Consider the following 18,071-nt stretch of genomic DNA (forward strand, 5'->3'; position numbering starts at 1 on the left):
ATCGCATATTCACTTCCTTTCTTTCGAGATCGGATAGTGTGAAACAGAAAGTGGTTTATCTAAGTTCTAAAGAAGCGAATGCCTTATTTCCTTGACTCATAAATCTCCTCTCCGTAACAAAGCATTGTCTAGTCACTGGTGTAATATTAAAAAAACCCAATATATATTCAGGCAGGTAATAACAGAAGTGCAAAATCTATGAACAAAAATGTTTTTTTTTTATCTATTTGTTACTATTATCTTACCATTTTTGTTAGCATGGTCATATCATAAAAACGAACACAAAGCCTTTTGTCATTTTTTTTTTTTTTTAACGTTTAAAAAAATGTATTCGTCATTATAATGAGTTACATGACCGCGTTCTTAATCTGATAAACGAGTGTTTAGGATTATCGTACAATCGACCGAAAACGCATTTTAATTTAATAACATCTTATTTCTCACTAAACGCTTTATCTTTGAGCTGTTCAAGTCGCACTTTAACTGATTAATAATTGTTTTTTAAACTAATTTTAATAAGTTGTATCTTAAATAAATAAATATTTCTCATGGTTATTGATAAATCTTTGGAGTTCCGAAACTGAACGGAAGGATGAAACAAGCAACAAAAACCAGATAACTTCAAGAGACCAATTATTGTTTTAATGCTTCTGAAGTGTTAGAGAAAGTGTTAAAAATTATACAACATGTGATTACTTCCGAATGTTTGTTTAGTATCAAATTGTCAACAAATATTACTTTCTGGAAACAGCTGGCCAATGCACGACACTATCACAAAATCCACATTACATTTATTATTCAGGATTATAGCCATATGTCGCTACAGAACTGTACACGTTCGTTTGTCTTGGGAGTGTAAAATACTCCGGCTACATTATACAACAATGCGTCATAAAACAATTATGTCTTTGATGCTTGCGATCGCGACACATTTGTGACTCATGTATATGCAAAAAAAATCAAATTGTTCAAAAATATCACAACACGGGTTATTATATTCATAAATATGTAAAACATGTAAAAAATTATATAATATGGTATCAGATTGAATCTATAGTTGGAATGTCATCATGGTGCATTCTAAGCCGAAGTATTCGAGCGACGGGAACTGAGCATAATACAATCAATGGTATATGTTTACACGTAATTGATTTCGGTTACGCTCCATTTAACACAGTTACAGTTAGCATGCAATTTATAGATTTATCTACAATTCACAATACCAATCACCATGGAAACAAAAACACGGAAACTAGCCTCGATATCGATTATCCACCACCAACCCAGCCCCGAGGTTTCCATTGTTGATATTTAAATTGATTCCTAGCGCGTGTTTAACATGTTTCAAGTAGGATTGTCCAGACTTGCCGCTACCTATTATAATTACAATAAAGCCATCGTGGTTATATATAACTAATGTCCGTCCTGTTACATAGTCCTGGCCAAGCACCGAGTCGCATCCTTTTACACAGGAAAACAATCCACAGCGCAACGAAAATTTAAATACAGAAATAGATCGTGTGTTGAAAATGACATTTGTAATTGTTTCCACAACAGTTGAAGCTTCGTCCCAAGTTTCCGATGATTTTAAAATCTCTCCTTCACAGTTTGATATAAGAATGCTTTGGATGTTTGGGAAACTGGTCAGTATGTCAAAGGCTGTTTGGTAATCCATTTGGTCAGCTTTGGTCAGCTCAGTCGATTCGTCAAGTTTTCTCAGCAATCATTCTGTATAAATTGTAAATGCATTAAGATTATTATACATACATCGTAATTTTCGTTACAGAGATAAGAACAAGCAAAATATCGCTCTAATTAATACGAAAGTATTACATATTTATTACACAAGATTATTTTATCTTATAAAATATCAAATTATCGCTGAAACATGTCCGCCAGATAAAAAATCGCAAAAAACACCAATTAAATAATGTAATTATAGTGACTCTTGCTCATGCTAAAATAAACACAAACATATGCATATAACACTTTTACTGTACAATGTACACATTTTATTATATGAAATAAAGCAAAATATTTCATTAGCAAATTAAACTTATTGGTACAAGCATAATGATTAGGTCTTACTGTTTAACTAAATCACAATGTGATGTGAATAAGTAATTTCTTTATAATATCTATCAGTACGATACTAGTAATAATATACTCACCCTGTCAGAGTCGGCTATCGATACTATCTGATTTCGATTTCAGATTGCGCCTGACTCCGCGGTATTGATTTGTTGTATGTGTGTGTGTCGTTGCAGTGATGAAATGAACAGCTGTCTATTGCGTCGAGGCTATTGACAACACGTGCTTTATACCCTTGAACTTTGCGCTGTTACGGCACCGGAGAAATATATCACTTACTTTGAAATAAGATAAGTCAATTGCCACTTTGACTTTTGACCTGAATAACTACAAAGACATTAGTGAACTTGCGGACATTTACTTATAGAGCAAAAATACAATGATACACACGATATATAGAAGAAGATAGTGTTATCTTAATCAGAATATTTACATATACGGAACATCCTTATCTACTTTTTACCAAACACCTTTACAGTTAAGCGTTTACGCAATGTCTAAGAAGACTATTCTTGATAATGGTAGAGATATGGCGATTACATCTATGTTTAAATTTGAAGATCTTTGATTAGAAGATGTGTACACGTACAATGTATTAGTACGTATATAGTAAATCAGGTTAGCCCAGTGTCCCTTTGTCGTCAGACATCAGACTGGCAGATAGACGTCTGGTATCGACATCAGCCAAGCACCTGTCAGATTGTCTAAGTCTTGTGTCGGGGTCAAGAGAAATCCAGACTAACCAGTCAGAAGTGAGGGAGAGAAGACAAAAAATAGATATTTATACTGTTTTGATGAAATCTGCATAATAATAGAACCTAATTCAAATCATGATGTGATAACGTACTTAGCAGATTTGCTCAAATCTATGGAGATGATTTTTACCTACAAATGGATCTCTAAAGTATTCATTCATATAGTATCATGTGAAATCAAAACGACCAAACATTGACTTCAATTTATCTATTTGTACAATTTCTATTATAAGTAAACACATGGCAAGTGTGTACTTCCGGAGAATAGAATTAAAAAAATACTACTAATAAAAAGCATAATGAATAATGCGATATCTTTTAATAATGCTGCATTTGTTGATAGTTCCTTCAGCATCATAAACAATTTAGATGATGCGTAGATTTAAGAACATGTTTTAATGAAACAGTGAAGACATTATGTAGAGGCGTAGTCCCTGTGTCATCTCTTAAAACAATACACGGATCGCGCGCAGGGGAAGTAACTCGAATATAGTAGAACAACTTTGAAGCCATCTGTAGAAGGTTGATGCGTCACCGTTGATGGCCATCCCAATATACTGCTATACAAAATCCGTTTGCAATAATAAACCAGTTATGTTTATACATATAGCAGTAACGATGCACGACCGGGCAAGTGTCCGAGAAAGAAAAATAAATTGACAGATACTGTAGCAAAAATCCGAAATAAAACCGCTCATCAATGGTAGATGTAATGAAGTAAAATTGAACAAGTCTATATCACGGGATTCAAGTGGAAAGACAAACCACTTTGGATCAACTTATTGAAGGAAGCAACAATTATATTAGCGTGAAACAAACCAATACACAGTAACTGGCCGGGACAGTTACAGAGAGAGTGTCGTATACAGCTCGTGCACGACCGTTGACGATGGTGTAAGGCAGATCGATTTTCATCGAAACTTCGTATACAAAACACAATCTGTGCATGTTACAGTCGAAGGCACAATAGACACACGGTGTAGGGGTTTGTTAATAAAAAAAATGAGATGTAGTTTTAATTTTATACATAATTATTTAATTCACCTATTTATTAATTTTAATTTAGATTTATTTACTTACTTATTTATTTGTTTTTGTATTGTATGTTGTAATGACTGGTAATACAAAAGTTAGCTAGATAGGATCCTGTTTAAGGTATAAATATCTTTCTTGTGTACAAACGTATATTTATTTTATATAAATGAATTTTTATTTCTTATGTCAAATGTATTTTTATTTTGTACAAATGTATTTTTTGTGTGTACAAATGTATTTAATTTTGCATATATGTATTTTTGTTTCTTGTGTACAAATGATTTTTTTTTATTTTGTAGAAATGTATTTTATTTTGTGCAGATGTATTTTCATTCCTGTATGCAAATGTATTTTCGTTTTGTACAAATGTATTTTTCTATTTTGTGTACAAATGTATTTTACTTTCTTGTGTACAAATGTATTTGATGTTATACGAATGTAATTTTTCTTTCTTGTGTACAAATGCATTTTACTTTCTTGTGTATAAATGTATTTTTTCTTTCTTGTGTACAAATGTATTTTACTTTTTTTGTGTACAAATGTTTTTTTTATTTTGTACAAAAGCATTTTTAATTTGTACAAATGTTAACTCTTAATGACCCTTCTAAAACCCGGGTGTTGTTTTGTTGGGTACCACACACCGAGAACAGACACAAAGACACCGCGTAAATATCAAAATAAAACAATATAGTTCGCGTTGTCATAAATTTGCCGTTAATGTTGCACATCAACTCGGCCAAATTAGCAATATATATTGATTTGTAAGCTTAGACATCGGATTAGCCTTTAGTTCTGTTTAATTACCCACCATGGCTGTGTAGCTTCATTCAGCATGGCGAGATTTTAGCCCGAAACATGTCATAGTATATCTCGTTAATGTAAGATATATGTGTAAAAGCTTAAGCATGTATTATCCTTTGGCTACAATATTCAAATACTGATTTATAGTGCGTTAATACAATACGGAGTATAAAGCTTGATCCATCGTCTTGACATGTGTAAACTAAGCATACATTGTGAACACCATAGTTTGTGCTGACTGTTTAATGTTTTGGATCGAGTATTTTATATACTTTTCCAGATGTTGATTGTGAGAGGGCCCCAAACCTCTGGCGAGTCGATGTTCTCGTAGATTCACTTGTTCCCTAGACGGCCTTTTGATTAAGACATATCTGTCCAATTTTTATCCTGCTACATTGATTACCGATATTTGTCTATTTGGTTCCCAGTAGAAATAAGAAATCCCTGACCGGCATGTATCGTTGGATGACTACGGCGCCTGTTTGTTGTGTATGTTGGCTTGTTGGCGTCAGTATGTACTGTATAGCGTAACAAAAATTGTCCAGGATGAAAATAAGAACATAGATTAACCATTATCTCGATATGTTTTGTTTTAGCTTGTTTGTTGTTATTTTCATCCCTTTCGTTGTCATTTTTTTCGGCAACGTTATGAATTTTACCGGACTGAAACGTGGCGTTTATCGAGTAACTCCAGCTGTATTACATTATTTAATCAAACGACTATTCAATGTGAATGGTTATCAAAAGTTTGTGTATTAAAACATAGGCGACTAAATTACCATCGCACAGTTTTTCATTTTGCACAAAATTAAAATTATTTGTCTGCATGTACTGACGTACTTGTTTTGGATAAAAGTTAAATAGTTACCTCATTTTAAGAACAGTGCGGAGTCTATCTTTTATATGAAGCCCCTAACATCACTGACGAGCCCTGTCCCTTTTATTACATCAAGAGTCCCTTACTGAACATTATGATGTCCGTACAATCGCTCAATGCATTTTTAAAACGATTACTTTTTGTAATGATGATTTACAGTTACGATGATTTTTGTAACTGAAGAAAAATGCTGACTCACCTGCTTCTGTTTTTGATAGAGAAAAATACCATTTGTTAGCGGTGTAGCATCTTTAAAGAGATATTTGATTGTATGTTATTGTAATATCTGCGTTGCAGGCCCGGTTTCAGTAATACAGAAATATGTCCAAGTGAATCCAATCAAATAACATTGGTAGCTGATAAATTAACTTTGACTTGAAGATAGATAAGATCTGACGGTATGGCTATTAAATTATTTCAAAATTATAAGTAAGCCTATAAAATGATAGCCATTTTAGCCTTGTAGTCGATACAAATATTGTTTGTACGGTAACCATGACGTTTGGGGCACTCTGCATGTAGCAGCATGTGTAGGAAGATAAGGGTTTGAGAGCACTAGAGCAAAGTAGACACCGAATTCACCAGCAATATTTCTCATCATTATCGATTCTAAACAAGGCATCGTCAGCCACAAATAACATCAGTCATCAAAATTTATTTATTAGGGGTTAGCTGTGGGTTGTAATGGTAACGCTGGTTTTAACTGGTGTAAGTGCCTCCTAGACTGTGTGGTATGATGTTATTGATGATCACAGACGCCGACAACACATCACGCAATACTATGGCGGCTATACTTCAACTCACCATTGTTCTAACCAGTGCAAGCTTGTGTGTCGGTGAGTCCATTTTTTTATTCTATAAAAAACAAGCCATATTTTTTTTTTTGGGAAAACAGTTGTAACAATGTAATTTCTATCAAAGTTGTAATGATCACATTTTGTGAAGTCAAATAATTATATAGATATTAATGATAAAATGCATAAACATCTATAATATCCGTGATGCTATCAATTGATAATGACCGTGCATTTTGAAGTTGAAATAAAAAGTAAACAACAATTTTAGTCGTAAAAGAATCTTCAGAATGGTTAAAGAAATTTGGCGCAGGTTGTTAATTGTTCGAACGTATTTTGAATGAAGATATCTTGATATCTTACAGGCACGAGTATGACAAAAGAAGGGTGTACTTTGGGCTGGACCCATTACAAACACTTTTGTTACCAGTTCAATCCTCATCCAGTCCAGTTTGTGACGGCTAAGGAGATCTGCAGCACAAAGGATGCACAACTAGTCAGTATCTGGAACTTCGCCGAGGAGGAATTCATACTGAAGGAACTTTGGCAGGTAAGTGATATCAGAATATGGAACGTCCCCGAGAAAGAGTTTATATTAAGAAGGTACGTATTATCAGAATATTAAATGTCGCCGAGGAAGGGTTTATACTGAGGAGGTACAGTACGTTTTACCAGAATTTTGAACGTCGCCGAGGAAGAGTCTATATTAAGAAGGTACGTATTATCATAAAAAATGGAATGTCGCCGAGGAAGAGCTTATACTGAGGAGGTACAGTACAGTGTACGTATTATCAGTATCTAAAAACGTCGCCGAAGATGAGTTCATGCTGAAGAGGTACGTATTATCAGGATCCAGAACGTCGCCGAGGATGAGTTTATACTGAGGAGGTACGTTTTATCAGAAAAATGGAATGTCGGCGAGGAAGTGTTTATACTGATATGCAAATACAGAAAAGGCTTTCAAATCAATATATAATGCTTCATAAACCCAACAGAAATCGAGAATAATGTTAATAATATAATTGCAATATTTCGGTGTGGCATTAATTACACTTTAATTTTCGTGCTTATACTTACTTTTGCTATAAATCAAATTCAATTGTCACCCATTTAAATCTTAGCCAATAGTTTAGTTTTTTTTAAATTTCTCGCTAATCATTCTTGTATGGCGTCATAATACCCGACGTACAAATCTTTCCGGTTATGTAAAAATGAGACCAATCATCACCAATAGCAATGAGTGTAACATTTTAAATATTTATCATATGTCAAAATAGTTACAATTTATCGCGCAATGTTTAGAGCGTGTAAAACAATTTTTGTATTAGAGACACTCTAAGAACATTGGAAATAGTTAATTGTGATATATTAAGCTGATGTTTCCAATACTTATTATCTCATGACCCAATTCTGTATTTGCATGTTACAGAGTGATCTGCCCTTGCGGGTAGGTAGGTATTGATAATGACGTCATGTAATTGCGAACGTAACGTCTTACTTTTCGGAGAAAACAACGTGAATTGCGCTCACAACACAATCGATACCTATCCGGAAGGGAGCTAACTCTGTAATATGCAAAGGCCAAATAAATACATTTTTATTAAAATTATTTACAAAAAATTAAATTTAAAATTTATTACTATTGAGTAAACAAGAAATGATGCCTTAATAACTCGACCGAACCCAAAGACGAAATCACCACAAGGACAATACAGTACAGTTTTATAAGAATGGACCACAATGCTTACCCATTTCCACCATTTTGAGTTGAGTTAATTTACCTGTATCCACCAAAAATATCTTTTATACTAAATTACTTTTTTCATTCAAGGGGACAGACAAGTCTCATCTGTCCTGGTTGGGTTTTTCTTTCGACCCGGATGATAGGAAACAGCGGTATAATTGGATTGATGGATCTCTGTCAGACTACTTTGATAAAGGTAAGAAGAAATTAAAATAATGATAATAAAAAAATAATTCCGATCCCGGGGAAGTCTTTTTTTATTGACTCCCTGTTCATTAACTCATTCGCCATTGTTTCAGCCAATAAGATGACGAGACTTTTTAAGTTTTACGATATGATAACACATTTTTTCTCATTTTTGGTTTATTTGTAGACCATATTTTATTTTGGTAGAAAGATTGTTTTACATGTAATTCCATATGCACATACCTTATTGTTTATATGTGTCGTAATTTTCATACTCACTAAAGAAGAAGAGCGTAATTACCGACATGTTAAGAAGAAGAGCGTAATTACCGACATGTTAAGAAATTCATTTGTGTACAATACAAACACTGCATAGGTTTCACAATAACTAACAAAGGTTTAAAATGAGTTTCGGCAGTACTACCAAAAATCATTGTATCCTCACACAGGAGGAGATTCATTCAACACATATATACTTTTTTCACTCAACCTTATCTACTTTATATATTATTTAACCTTACTGTTTGTTTGATATATCATTTAAATAAAATCCATGTACACATCTATAGAAACATAGTACCTCTCAACACCATCCACTATCCTCATGATAACTTCACAGATGGTTCATGCTCTGGTGCTGAAAATGTGCCTATTATCTCCGATATTTTTGGACAATGCTCTGAACAAACTGTTTGTACTATAATATTTTCTGAACATAACGATATTTTTTTATTTGGATTATAATTGCTATTTGTAAGTAGCATACAACCACGATTTGGTTTGAAGCTCAAATGTGTGTTTGAGATGAGAGAAAGTTACAATGTGTATAACATAGAATATGAGGAATTCACGGCGCAATGAAACTGGAACACAAGTTTAACTGTTGAAAGGGAGGCAACTTCAAGATGACAGGAACATATCTGCCAGAGGTTCAACACGAGTTACATTTTATTTTGATTTCTTAAATCAATTAAGTTCATTTCAGCACTCTCCGTGATGATATCTTAATACAATTACGGATAGTTTTTTTATGTCTGTGAACAAGATTTGTGAGTTTTTTTCAGACATGCCGGAGACCAGCATAGCTCTGTGTGCAACTCTTAGTGGTACAGGAGAACGACAATTCTGGGACTGTGAGGACCGCGTGTCCTCATTCATCTGCAAAAAATGTAAGTATGACTTCAATGTCGGTGTGAGTATCTAAAAATGTAAGTATGACTTCAATGTCGGTGTGAGTATATAGATATGTAAGTATGACTTCAATGTCGGTGTGAGTATCTAAATATGTAAGTATGACTTCAATGTCGGTGTGAGTATATAAATATGTAAGTATGACTTCAATGTCGGTGTGAGTATATAAATATGTAAGTATGACTTCAATGTCGGTGTGAGTATATAAATATGTAAGTATGACTTCAATGTCGGTGTGAGTATCTAAAAATGTAAGTATGACTTCAATGTCGGTGTGAGTATCTTAATATGTACGTATGACTTCAATATCGGTGTGAGTATATAAATATGTAAGTATGACTTCAATGTCGGTTGTGAGTATCTAAAAATGTAAGTATGACTTCAATGTCGTGTGAGTATATTAATATGTAAGTATGACTTTAATGTCGATGTGAGTATATTAATATGTAAGTATGACTTCATATCGGTGTGAGTATATAAATATGTAAGTATGACTTCAATGTCGGTGTGAGTTGTGTATATAAATATGTAAGTATGACTTCAATGTCGGTGTGAGTATTAAAATGTAATATGACTTCAATGTCGGTGTAGTATTAAAAATGTAAGTATGACTTCATTGTCGTGTGAGTATATAAATATGTAAGTATGACTTCAATGTCGGTGTGAGTATAAAAATGTAAGTATGACTTCAATGTCGTGTGATCTAAATATGTAAGTATGACTTCAAAGTCTAAATATGTAAGTAGACTTCAATGTCGGTGTGAGTATCAAAATGTAAGTATGACTTCAATGTCGGTGTGAGTATATAAATATGTAAGTATGACTTCAATGTCGGTGTGAGTATATAAATATGTAAGTATGACTTCAATGTCGGTGTGAGTATATAAATATGTAAGTATGACTTCAATGTCGGTGTGAGTATATAAATATGTAAGTATGACTTCAATGTCGGTGTGAGTATATAAATATGTAAGTATGACTTCAATGTCGGTGTGAGTATCTAAAATGTAAGTATGACTTCAATGTCGTGTGAGTATATATATGTAAGTATGACTTAATGTGTAAGTATGACTTCAATATCGGTTGTAAATATGTAAGTATGACTTCAATGTCGGTGTGATTGAGTATATAAATATGTAAGTATGACTTCAATGTCGCGTGACTCTGTGGTAGTATCTAAATATGTAAGTATGATTCACGTGTGAGTATAATATGAATACTCATGTCGTGTGAGTATTAAATATGTAAGTATGACTTCAATGTCGTGTGAGTATTAATATGTAAGTATGACTTAATGTCGGGTGAGTATATAAATATGTAAGTATGACTTCAATGTCGGTGTGAGTATCTAAAATGTAAGTATGACTTCAATGTCGGTGTGAGTATCTAAAAATGTAAGTATGACTTCATTGTCGGTGGATCTAAAAAGGTATAGGAGGATAAAGTTAGAAATACAGTAAACCAATTTTCTTTCCCTGCTATTAAATTTCGGGATTTCTATTTCAAAACCAGTTAGCGAAGACTAACATTTGCAGATTTAAAAAGAATTCCGATAGTTCTATAATCAATGTTGTAAATGTTCATTTGCGGAGAAAAACTTTAGCTAATTAACAAGAGTCGTTAAATTCGCGAAAGTAAATCGCACACGAAAGAAGGTTGGTTTATAGTATCCTTATAATTGATAAAATGGATTGATAGGTATGAATTACATTGATTCACCGAACAGGTATCGATCGCTGGTCTTCGACGAGAGAATTCCGTAATCTAAGCAAGTTACACCGACCCACATTTAACTGGTAACATATATGTGATCAGTACAATGAAAGATACATTAAAATCCCTATTATGAATTTGACGGCAAAAAATGAAAGTTCTTCGTACTGTATATTAATATTTCTGATGAGTTCTTCTTTGCTTAATTTGGTTCAATCCAATACAGTTTTGACACGACGAAATAGATAGAACACGTACATGTGCTTGTCTAAAAATCCTTTGATTGAACTTATCCACAAGTTAAATTTTCCTATCTTTAGCAGAACCATTTTATCTATTCCGACGAATTTAAGCATACATTTTTGCGCGTGGCATACAAAAAAAATCAAATGCCCTGAAAAAAACATAAAATGACCTTAAAAGAGAAAGAAATTACTCAATGGAAAAAATATATATTTTCTTGCATACTTCATATAGCATGTTGAATATGAATTTGAGACAAGTGAACTTTCCTTTGCAGCTCTTCAAATGGCTTATGTTGTTAGTGAAGTATTCAATACCAGTTACGTCGATATGTACAGATCGGAGGACCCCGAAAGAATGTTGTTTGAACGTGTTTGGCCACCAAAGCTCGAGGAGGTTCCGAAACACCTGACACACATAGCTACTACGCAGGTCGGTCAGGAAACGGATTGTGCTAACCGGTGTTTCCATGTGGATGACTGTCGCGGGTTTACGCTGACATGCGTGTTCGCCTGGAAATGTAACCAGTTTACGTGCGATCTGTATCAGCCTGCGAACAACTAAAATGGCGCCTTCTGTGCGTAATGTTATCCGTCCGTAATCATTCCAGGGTCTATTGAGGATGATGGCGTGTTTCTATTAGTCTGTAACCAACTCAAGGATTCAATAAGAAGACTACCGAGAAGACAGTGCTATTATTTTCTCTGAAATTTTCTAAATAAAGAAAATATATACAAAATAAAGTTGTATCGACGTCGATGGCTGCACAAAATGACTACCTCGAGTTAAGTATCATCTTCGAGTTATCATGTTTCGATAGAAGTTTGATAGATTTGTTTTATTGTGAGCAGGAAATTGTCACATTCTTAATGTCTTTTGCTATTTTACTGGTGATACCTTAGGTTAAAGGAGTTATACTATAAGACTCTTTCATATGTGGATATGAAGGATAGGGATAATCTACCCGAGGGTCACAAAATGTTGTAAAACCCGAGGCTTGCTGGGGGTTTTACAACATTTTGTGATGCCGAGGAGAGAGTAATCCCATCCTTCATATCCACGTATGAAAGATTATTTTTCTCTCATATCTGGACGTTTTATTGCAAGTAAATCATGTCTAGTTTCTAAAGACATGTTAAGATTTTAACGTAAAAATAGTAATTTTGTTAACGCTGTGACGTCACGAGCCTTAATTTATTCGTGCAATACAGCCTCAGGCGACATGAATGTAGTGCCCTAGACCAGCCAGTATTGCACGTGTAGGTATGAGAGAAATATATGTATATATATCCTGGGTAATTCAGGGTCCTTACAAACGTATGTCTGTAGGATACGAATCACGTAATTGTGGGCGAAGAAGTACCCATAATCGTGTAGACATAATTTTCCATGTCAAATTTTCAATACATTATTTGATAGAAGCACCAAGCATATATATCCTTTCAAACTATATTTTAGTTTAAGGGACATTAACTGCAATTGGGAATTGTAAGGTTAGGTATATCCTTAGTAAATACTTTAAAGTTGGAAGTTGACAAGTCATGTAAAAATGGCGTGATTCAGCGCTTTTATGTATATCATTGCAGAAAAAAAAAGATAATAAATACTTGTAATTATTATACGAGTAAATAAACTTTTTGTTTTATTATAGGAAGTAACACGCATTTGGGAACAGCAGGGAAATTAAAGTGTATCATGTATATAACTCTGGTTTTAGTGAAATAACTTGATCACTTAAAAACTGTAAACGCTTGAATCACTACACTGGCAAAATCGGTTTTACGACTGCAATATCCATAACAACGACAGAACACTGCGAGATGTTTTTATTAGTAAAAAGCTCTAAAATGTAATCAGAAGCACAGACATTAATGTGAGATAATTAAATATAATTATTGGTTTTTCATTAAATAAGCACAGCAATATTCACGGTGGGAACACTTCTATTGGTAACAATGGCTAGACTCATGGAGGGCAATAAAACAGCCATGTTTGACAAACAGACTGTACATTGAGACATTATGAGAACAAACAACTGGAGTATTCTGTACCGATATTAAGCATCTACAGCTCTCGTCAATATATTCAAAGAGGCGATATGATATAAAACATATAGATACCATGTAGTCGGTTATTTTTGGGTGGGGGGAGGGGTATTTTTCTCGATTTCGCAGAACATTGCCACGATCGCAAAAAAGATCCGCAAAACGAAAATGGTTGATTCACTTAATAAGACTCTTAAAGCCAGATTGTTTAAAACCGCTAAAATTTTATTTCCTCTTTCCTTTGTTTAAATCGCAAAAATTTTGCACCTCGAAAATAACCGGCTATTTGGAAATACTGATATACAATAATACACGATAACAGAGCGTTAGCTTGGACAGGAGCTTGAAAAATAAAGCGTGTAATATGTTATACTTTGTATAACTTAGGATATTAGTTGAAAGTTTGTAAATATAATTGAATGAGAGGCGCAAAACACATTTGATCAAATGTGAGAAAATACATTTTATGATGCACTTCCCTTATGTCGTCTCCAGAATGTTTTGATAGTTTCCGTGACGTACTGGGTATGCTCTTCCTTAACAACGCCCCTCTTACTCCTAGAAACCAGAGCGTGAACAGCACGTGGTATGATTCCAACAACCAGAACGGAAATGACGTGCATGAGTCCCCCTACATCTGCCGATTTATTGTGTTTGGAGACTAAATATAGAGAGATGAACGCCAGAGCACAAATGAAAACAATCTGAACCAGTGAATAGCACATGGTTATGTAAATAGGCTTCATGTAGCGAACAATTTCCTCAAAAAGTTGGCTGGGAATACCAGGACAATTATGAAGATATTTAACGTATTCATGATTGTCATTGGTCGTTAAAAATGGTATCTCGGATCCTTTCAGACTGATTTCGAAGCCGTTTAGATTGACACGATTCACTGAATGTAAGTTCATGTTAATATTTAGCGTTTCATTTTCAATATAAGCCTTGTTATCTTCTCGCAATTCTTGTTGCAATTTCAATGATATTTCGATGATTTGACGTAGTAAGCGTAAGTATCTCTCCCGAAATGACGTGACGATTTCTGTAATGTAGTAAGCAGTTGTCCCAACAAAGAAAATGTAGGCAAATGAGTAGGAAGGGTATACTAGTATCGACAGATACACATATATACACACATTAGCAACGAAAGTAGAACTATTGATGAAAATCAAGCTGAAAGCAAATATGAAACATGACATACACAATGTAACAAATATGCCTAGGACAGTACGAAGGGGTCTTCGCTGATTTCTGGCGCCACCAGAAACAGCTGCATAATACGCCTTGAGAGAAAGCAACAAGAAATGTATAACAGGTAGGCATTGTACACATACAACAACGATAAGTTCAACAACACAAATACATATATACAAAACCAGCCCTAAACATTTGATGATGACAAGAGGAAACCTTGTGAAGCAAGGAAACCAGAAGAAATATTTTGAAACGCATAAACGCCATCTTTGTGTCTGCCAACACAGAAGCCAGAGCCACGTTTGTGGGTTGAACATCATAAACAATTTGGCTTGTATAACTGTGCATACCTTAGTATAACCTGTGAACTGGGAACATTTTAACAAAGACAGTTGTTCGACAGCGTTCATGTTCATCTGCAGCAATGTAGACGACGGTTTCATGTCTTCAAAAGAAGGTAAAACATTCTCCAAATGGAACGATAGCTTCTCTGGTATCACCAACAGGAAAACTCCTATAAGGAAATACAAGGATAACACCATGAATGGTCCTCCAAGATAAGGCAAGAAGTTCCCACGGCTCTCTTGAACGCCTCCCAACATGGATAAGAATCCAATCGGTAATTTACGATCCAATGCTGCATGAATAACATCGCCGAAGTACTTATTATACACAGCAAGTTTGATGTATATGACTACAGGCGAGAGAAACACAAACAGCAGACGTCGTAATCTTGAGGCTAAAACCGGAAATTTGTCAGATACTGTACAAAACGTAAACATATATTTAGAAAAACTGACTGGACCATTAGAGTTCAGAAACGTCCATTGCAATCCGTCATTGACCATTCCGTGTTGTCCTTCCTCCTCTCCGGAAGTCGTCGTCTCGATTTCCCCGTAGTCCTTGTAGTGACGTGAGAGATGTAACCCGTCATACGTCTCCATACAGTGGGCAAAGCGCATTAAAAGTATTGGGAAGTAGGCGAATAGTACCGCTCCGAAAATAAAGGGAACCAATGTAGATTCTGTTGAATATGTCGATACGAAGTTGTTACAATGATAGTAAAATCGAAAAGTCCGTAGATTTTTCCTCTGCTTACAGCACTTGTAACCGACCGCAATTCCTGGAAATAGTAGGTGTCTTCCGATATTGTACAATGTTGAATTTTCAAATCCTTCAATTTCCGAATAATAACACCATATGCTATACTTCCTGTCCGCCTTGAAATAATGTGTTGTGAAATTTAACATGGCTTCTGATATCAATTTTGAGTTATTTTTTGAGCCGAGTACCATTGGACAATCCGTTGAAGTCACATTTAGGTAAAGTTTGACCTCTTTATGAAGCGAATGTCCATCCAAAAGGCCCAGAGAAAGTATATTAAAATCTATGGGCCATTTGGTGTAACGGAAGGATTCTTTACTCGAGACGTATGTCCAGATAATCTTGCGCGGTAAAACAACATCTGAAGTATGGTTGATATGCGCAATGATTCCAGTATTGTTCACGAATTCCAGTTTGAGGTGAGCCAAGTTAGCATCCAGATTGGTGACCCAATCTGCGAAGTAAGCTGCAGAGTATGGTAAGATCTCGAGTTTACATGGAAGTGACGTTATTGGCATGTGTATCCGATGTCTTTCCTTCCGAGCGTAAGACAGAGATGGAAGAATCAGTACCACAAGGATACCAATAGTCACTTTAAAACCTGTTAAAAGATAATTACTTTCAGATTTTGTTAAATTCAAACAGGAAAGTCTAATAGTATAACCAAAAAGGTTCTTTGATTATAAAAAAGACATTCAACGATAGTATAGCTCACTTGGTAGTTACCCTTAAATACACTTAACATTAAAATAAAAACTAAATACAGAAAGCTAGCAGTGAACTGTGCACATAAAATGTCATTAAAATTGTTGAAATGAAATGAAATGAAAAGAAAATGAAAGAATTGAACAAATAACACCCCAAATATATTTACTATTGCTTTTCCCGTGTTTAATTAAATTTTGACAATTGTACAACCACATTAAGCATATCCTGACTGTTTTATGATAAACCCACTGTCTCTATATCGGCCACCTTTTAGATTATAATGGCAAAATATTTTCTAGACAATTTTACAATATACATATGTACTCAAAGCATGTACATATAGTAGCGAAATTGGTGTCCAAATATTGTCAAAAGGAACAAAATAATATCACATAAACGCTTGTAAAATTGTTATATATGGAAATAATTCAATACTGCTTACAACGTATATCTTCATTGGCTAAAATGTTTGTTTTTTCGAGTCGATAAGCTGTTGACTCCAGAAAAAATTCGTTTCTGATTGACTTTTACAACGACGTAAAGATTTCATAGAAAAAAGAGTCTCTCAGAATTGGAATTTGGAAGAGATTATCAATATCAGATTGAATAATAAAGATGATTTTCTGAGGACACACAGTTTTGTATGTGTTATATATTCTTCTTTTACCTGACAAAACCTTTATAAAGGAAACCAAAAACAAGCACCCTATCTTATTTATAATACTAATAATAACACAAACAGAATGAACCCTAAACAAATATAAAATGTGATACGTGCCTAGTGTCCAATGTAACATGTCGTCAGCTCGAGCGGCACACGGAAAATTGAAAATTAATTACTCTTGTCGAGGAAACAAAAGAAAATAAATGATATCAATGATAATTAATCCCTTTTGACATGTTCATTGAAAGATAGACCCTACAGGTACGACACACAGGGAAACGCTAACAGTTTGATATAGTATCATCAAATATTTCAATATTGACATTCGTCATATTGAAATATTTCCTTTTACCGTACGTTGAAAGGTCGTATTTCTATACAAGATACCCTAATCGGGGAAGGAGTATGTATTTAGTCCGTTTGAGGAAGTATAAACTGTATACCGGCAGGTACACCGCATGACACCAGGCTCCAGGATCAGAAAATAACCTCGACTTAAGTTAAGACTTAGCCAATCATAAATGACATAACTCTTTGTAACGTCATCTTTGATTGGATAAGTCTTAACTTAAAGAAAGCTTTGGACTACAACATAAATTAGTTTCACCATTGAAGACAGAAGCCATGCGTTATGTAACTTATTATATTTCATGAAACTTACACTTTCTCTCAATTATTTTTTTTTAAAATCTTCCGACAGATGTGCACGTAACAGCTAGCGCGCACGCTTCTCCTATCCACGAGTGATATCTTCGGCTTTCTCCGTTTGTTTAATGGCAAACATTTTACCGACATAAAACATTAAATATATTGCTTGTCGGTACATAAAAAAATTGTAATTGTAAGAAGGTGTAATTTTGAGGATATGTTATAAGTTGCATAACGCTTGACTATTGTTTTCAACAGTGAAATCTTAAGTTATAGTC

The 18,071-nt window shown here is 34.3% G+C and overlaps 2 protein-coding genes and 1 long non-coding RNA gene across 3 annotated transcripts; 1 reads left to right on the top strand and 2 right to left on the bottom strand.

The window, feature by feature from the left end:
* Nucleotides 1–628: 628 nt before the first annotated feature.
* Nucleotides 629–2,292, bottom strand: LOC138326256 (uncharacterized). Its single transcript, XR_011208880.1, has 2 exons — nucleotides 2,172–2,292; nucleotides 629–1,728 (listed from the first exon to the last, which is right to left on the bottom strand). It is a non-coding gene; the product is annotated as an uncharacterized lncRNA (long non-coding RNA).
* Nucleotides 2,293–6,062: 3,770 nt separating this feature from the next.
* Nucleotides 6,063–13,034, top strand: LOC138326257 (snaclec 3-like). The gene is made up of 5 exons (XM_069272376.1): nucleotides 6,063–6,395; nucleotides 6,719–6,903; nucleotides 8,185–8,293; nucleotides 9,348–9,452; nucleotides 11,708–13,034. Exons 1-5 carry the CDS (start codon nucleotides 6,293–6,295, stop codon nucleotides 11,992–11,994), a joined length of 789 nt encoding a protein of 262 aa, XP_069128477.1. The 5' UTR covers nucleotides 6,063–6,292; the 3' UTR covers nucleotides 11,995–13,034.
* A 905-nt stretch (nucleotides 13,035–13,939) lies between these two features.
* LOC138326188 (uncharacterized) lies at nucleotides 13,940–16,291 on the bottom strand. Its single transcript, XM_069272316.1, has one exon. It carries the CDS (start codon nucleotides 16,289–16,291, stop codon nucleotides 13,940–13,942), a length of 2,352 nt encoding a protein of 783 aa, XP_069128417.1.
* Between the last annotated feature and the right edge of the window lie 1,780 nt (nucleotides 16,292–18,071).

The sequence above is a fragment of the Argopecten irradians genome, chromosome 6 (assembly GCF_041381155.1).
Source record: "Argopecten irradians isolate NY chromosome 6, Ai_NY, whole genome shotgun sequence".
NCBI lineage: Eukaryota > Metazoa > Mollusca > Bivalvia > Pectinida > Pectinidae > Argopecten > Argopecten irradians.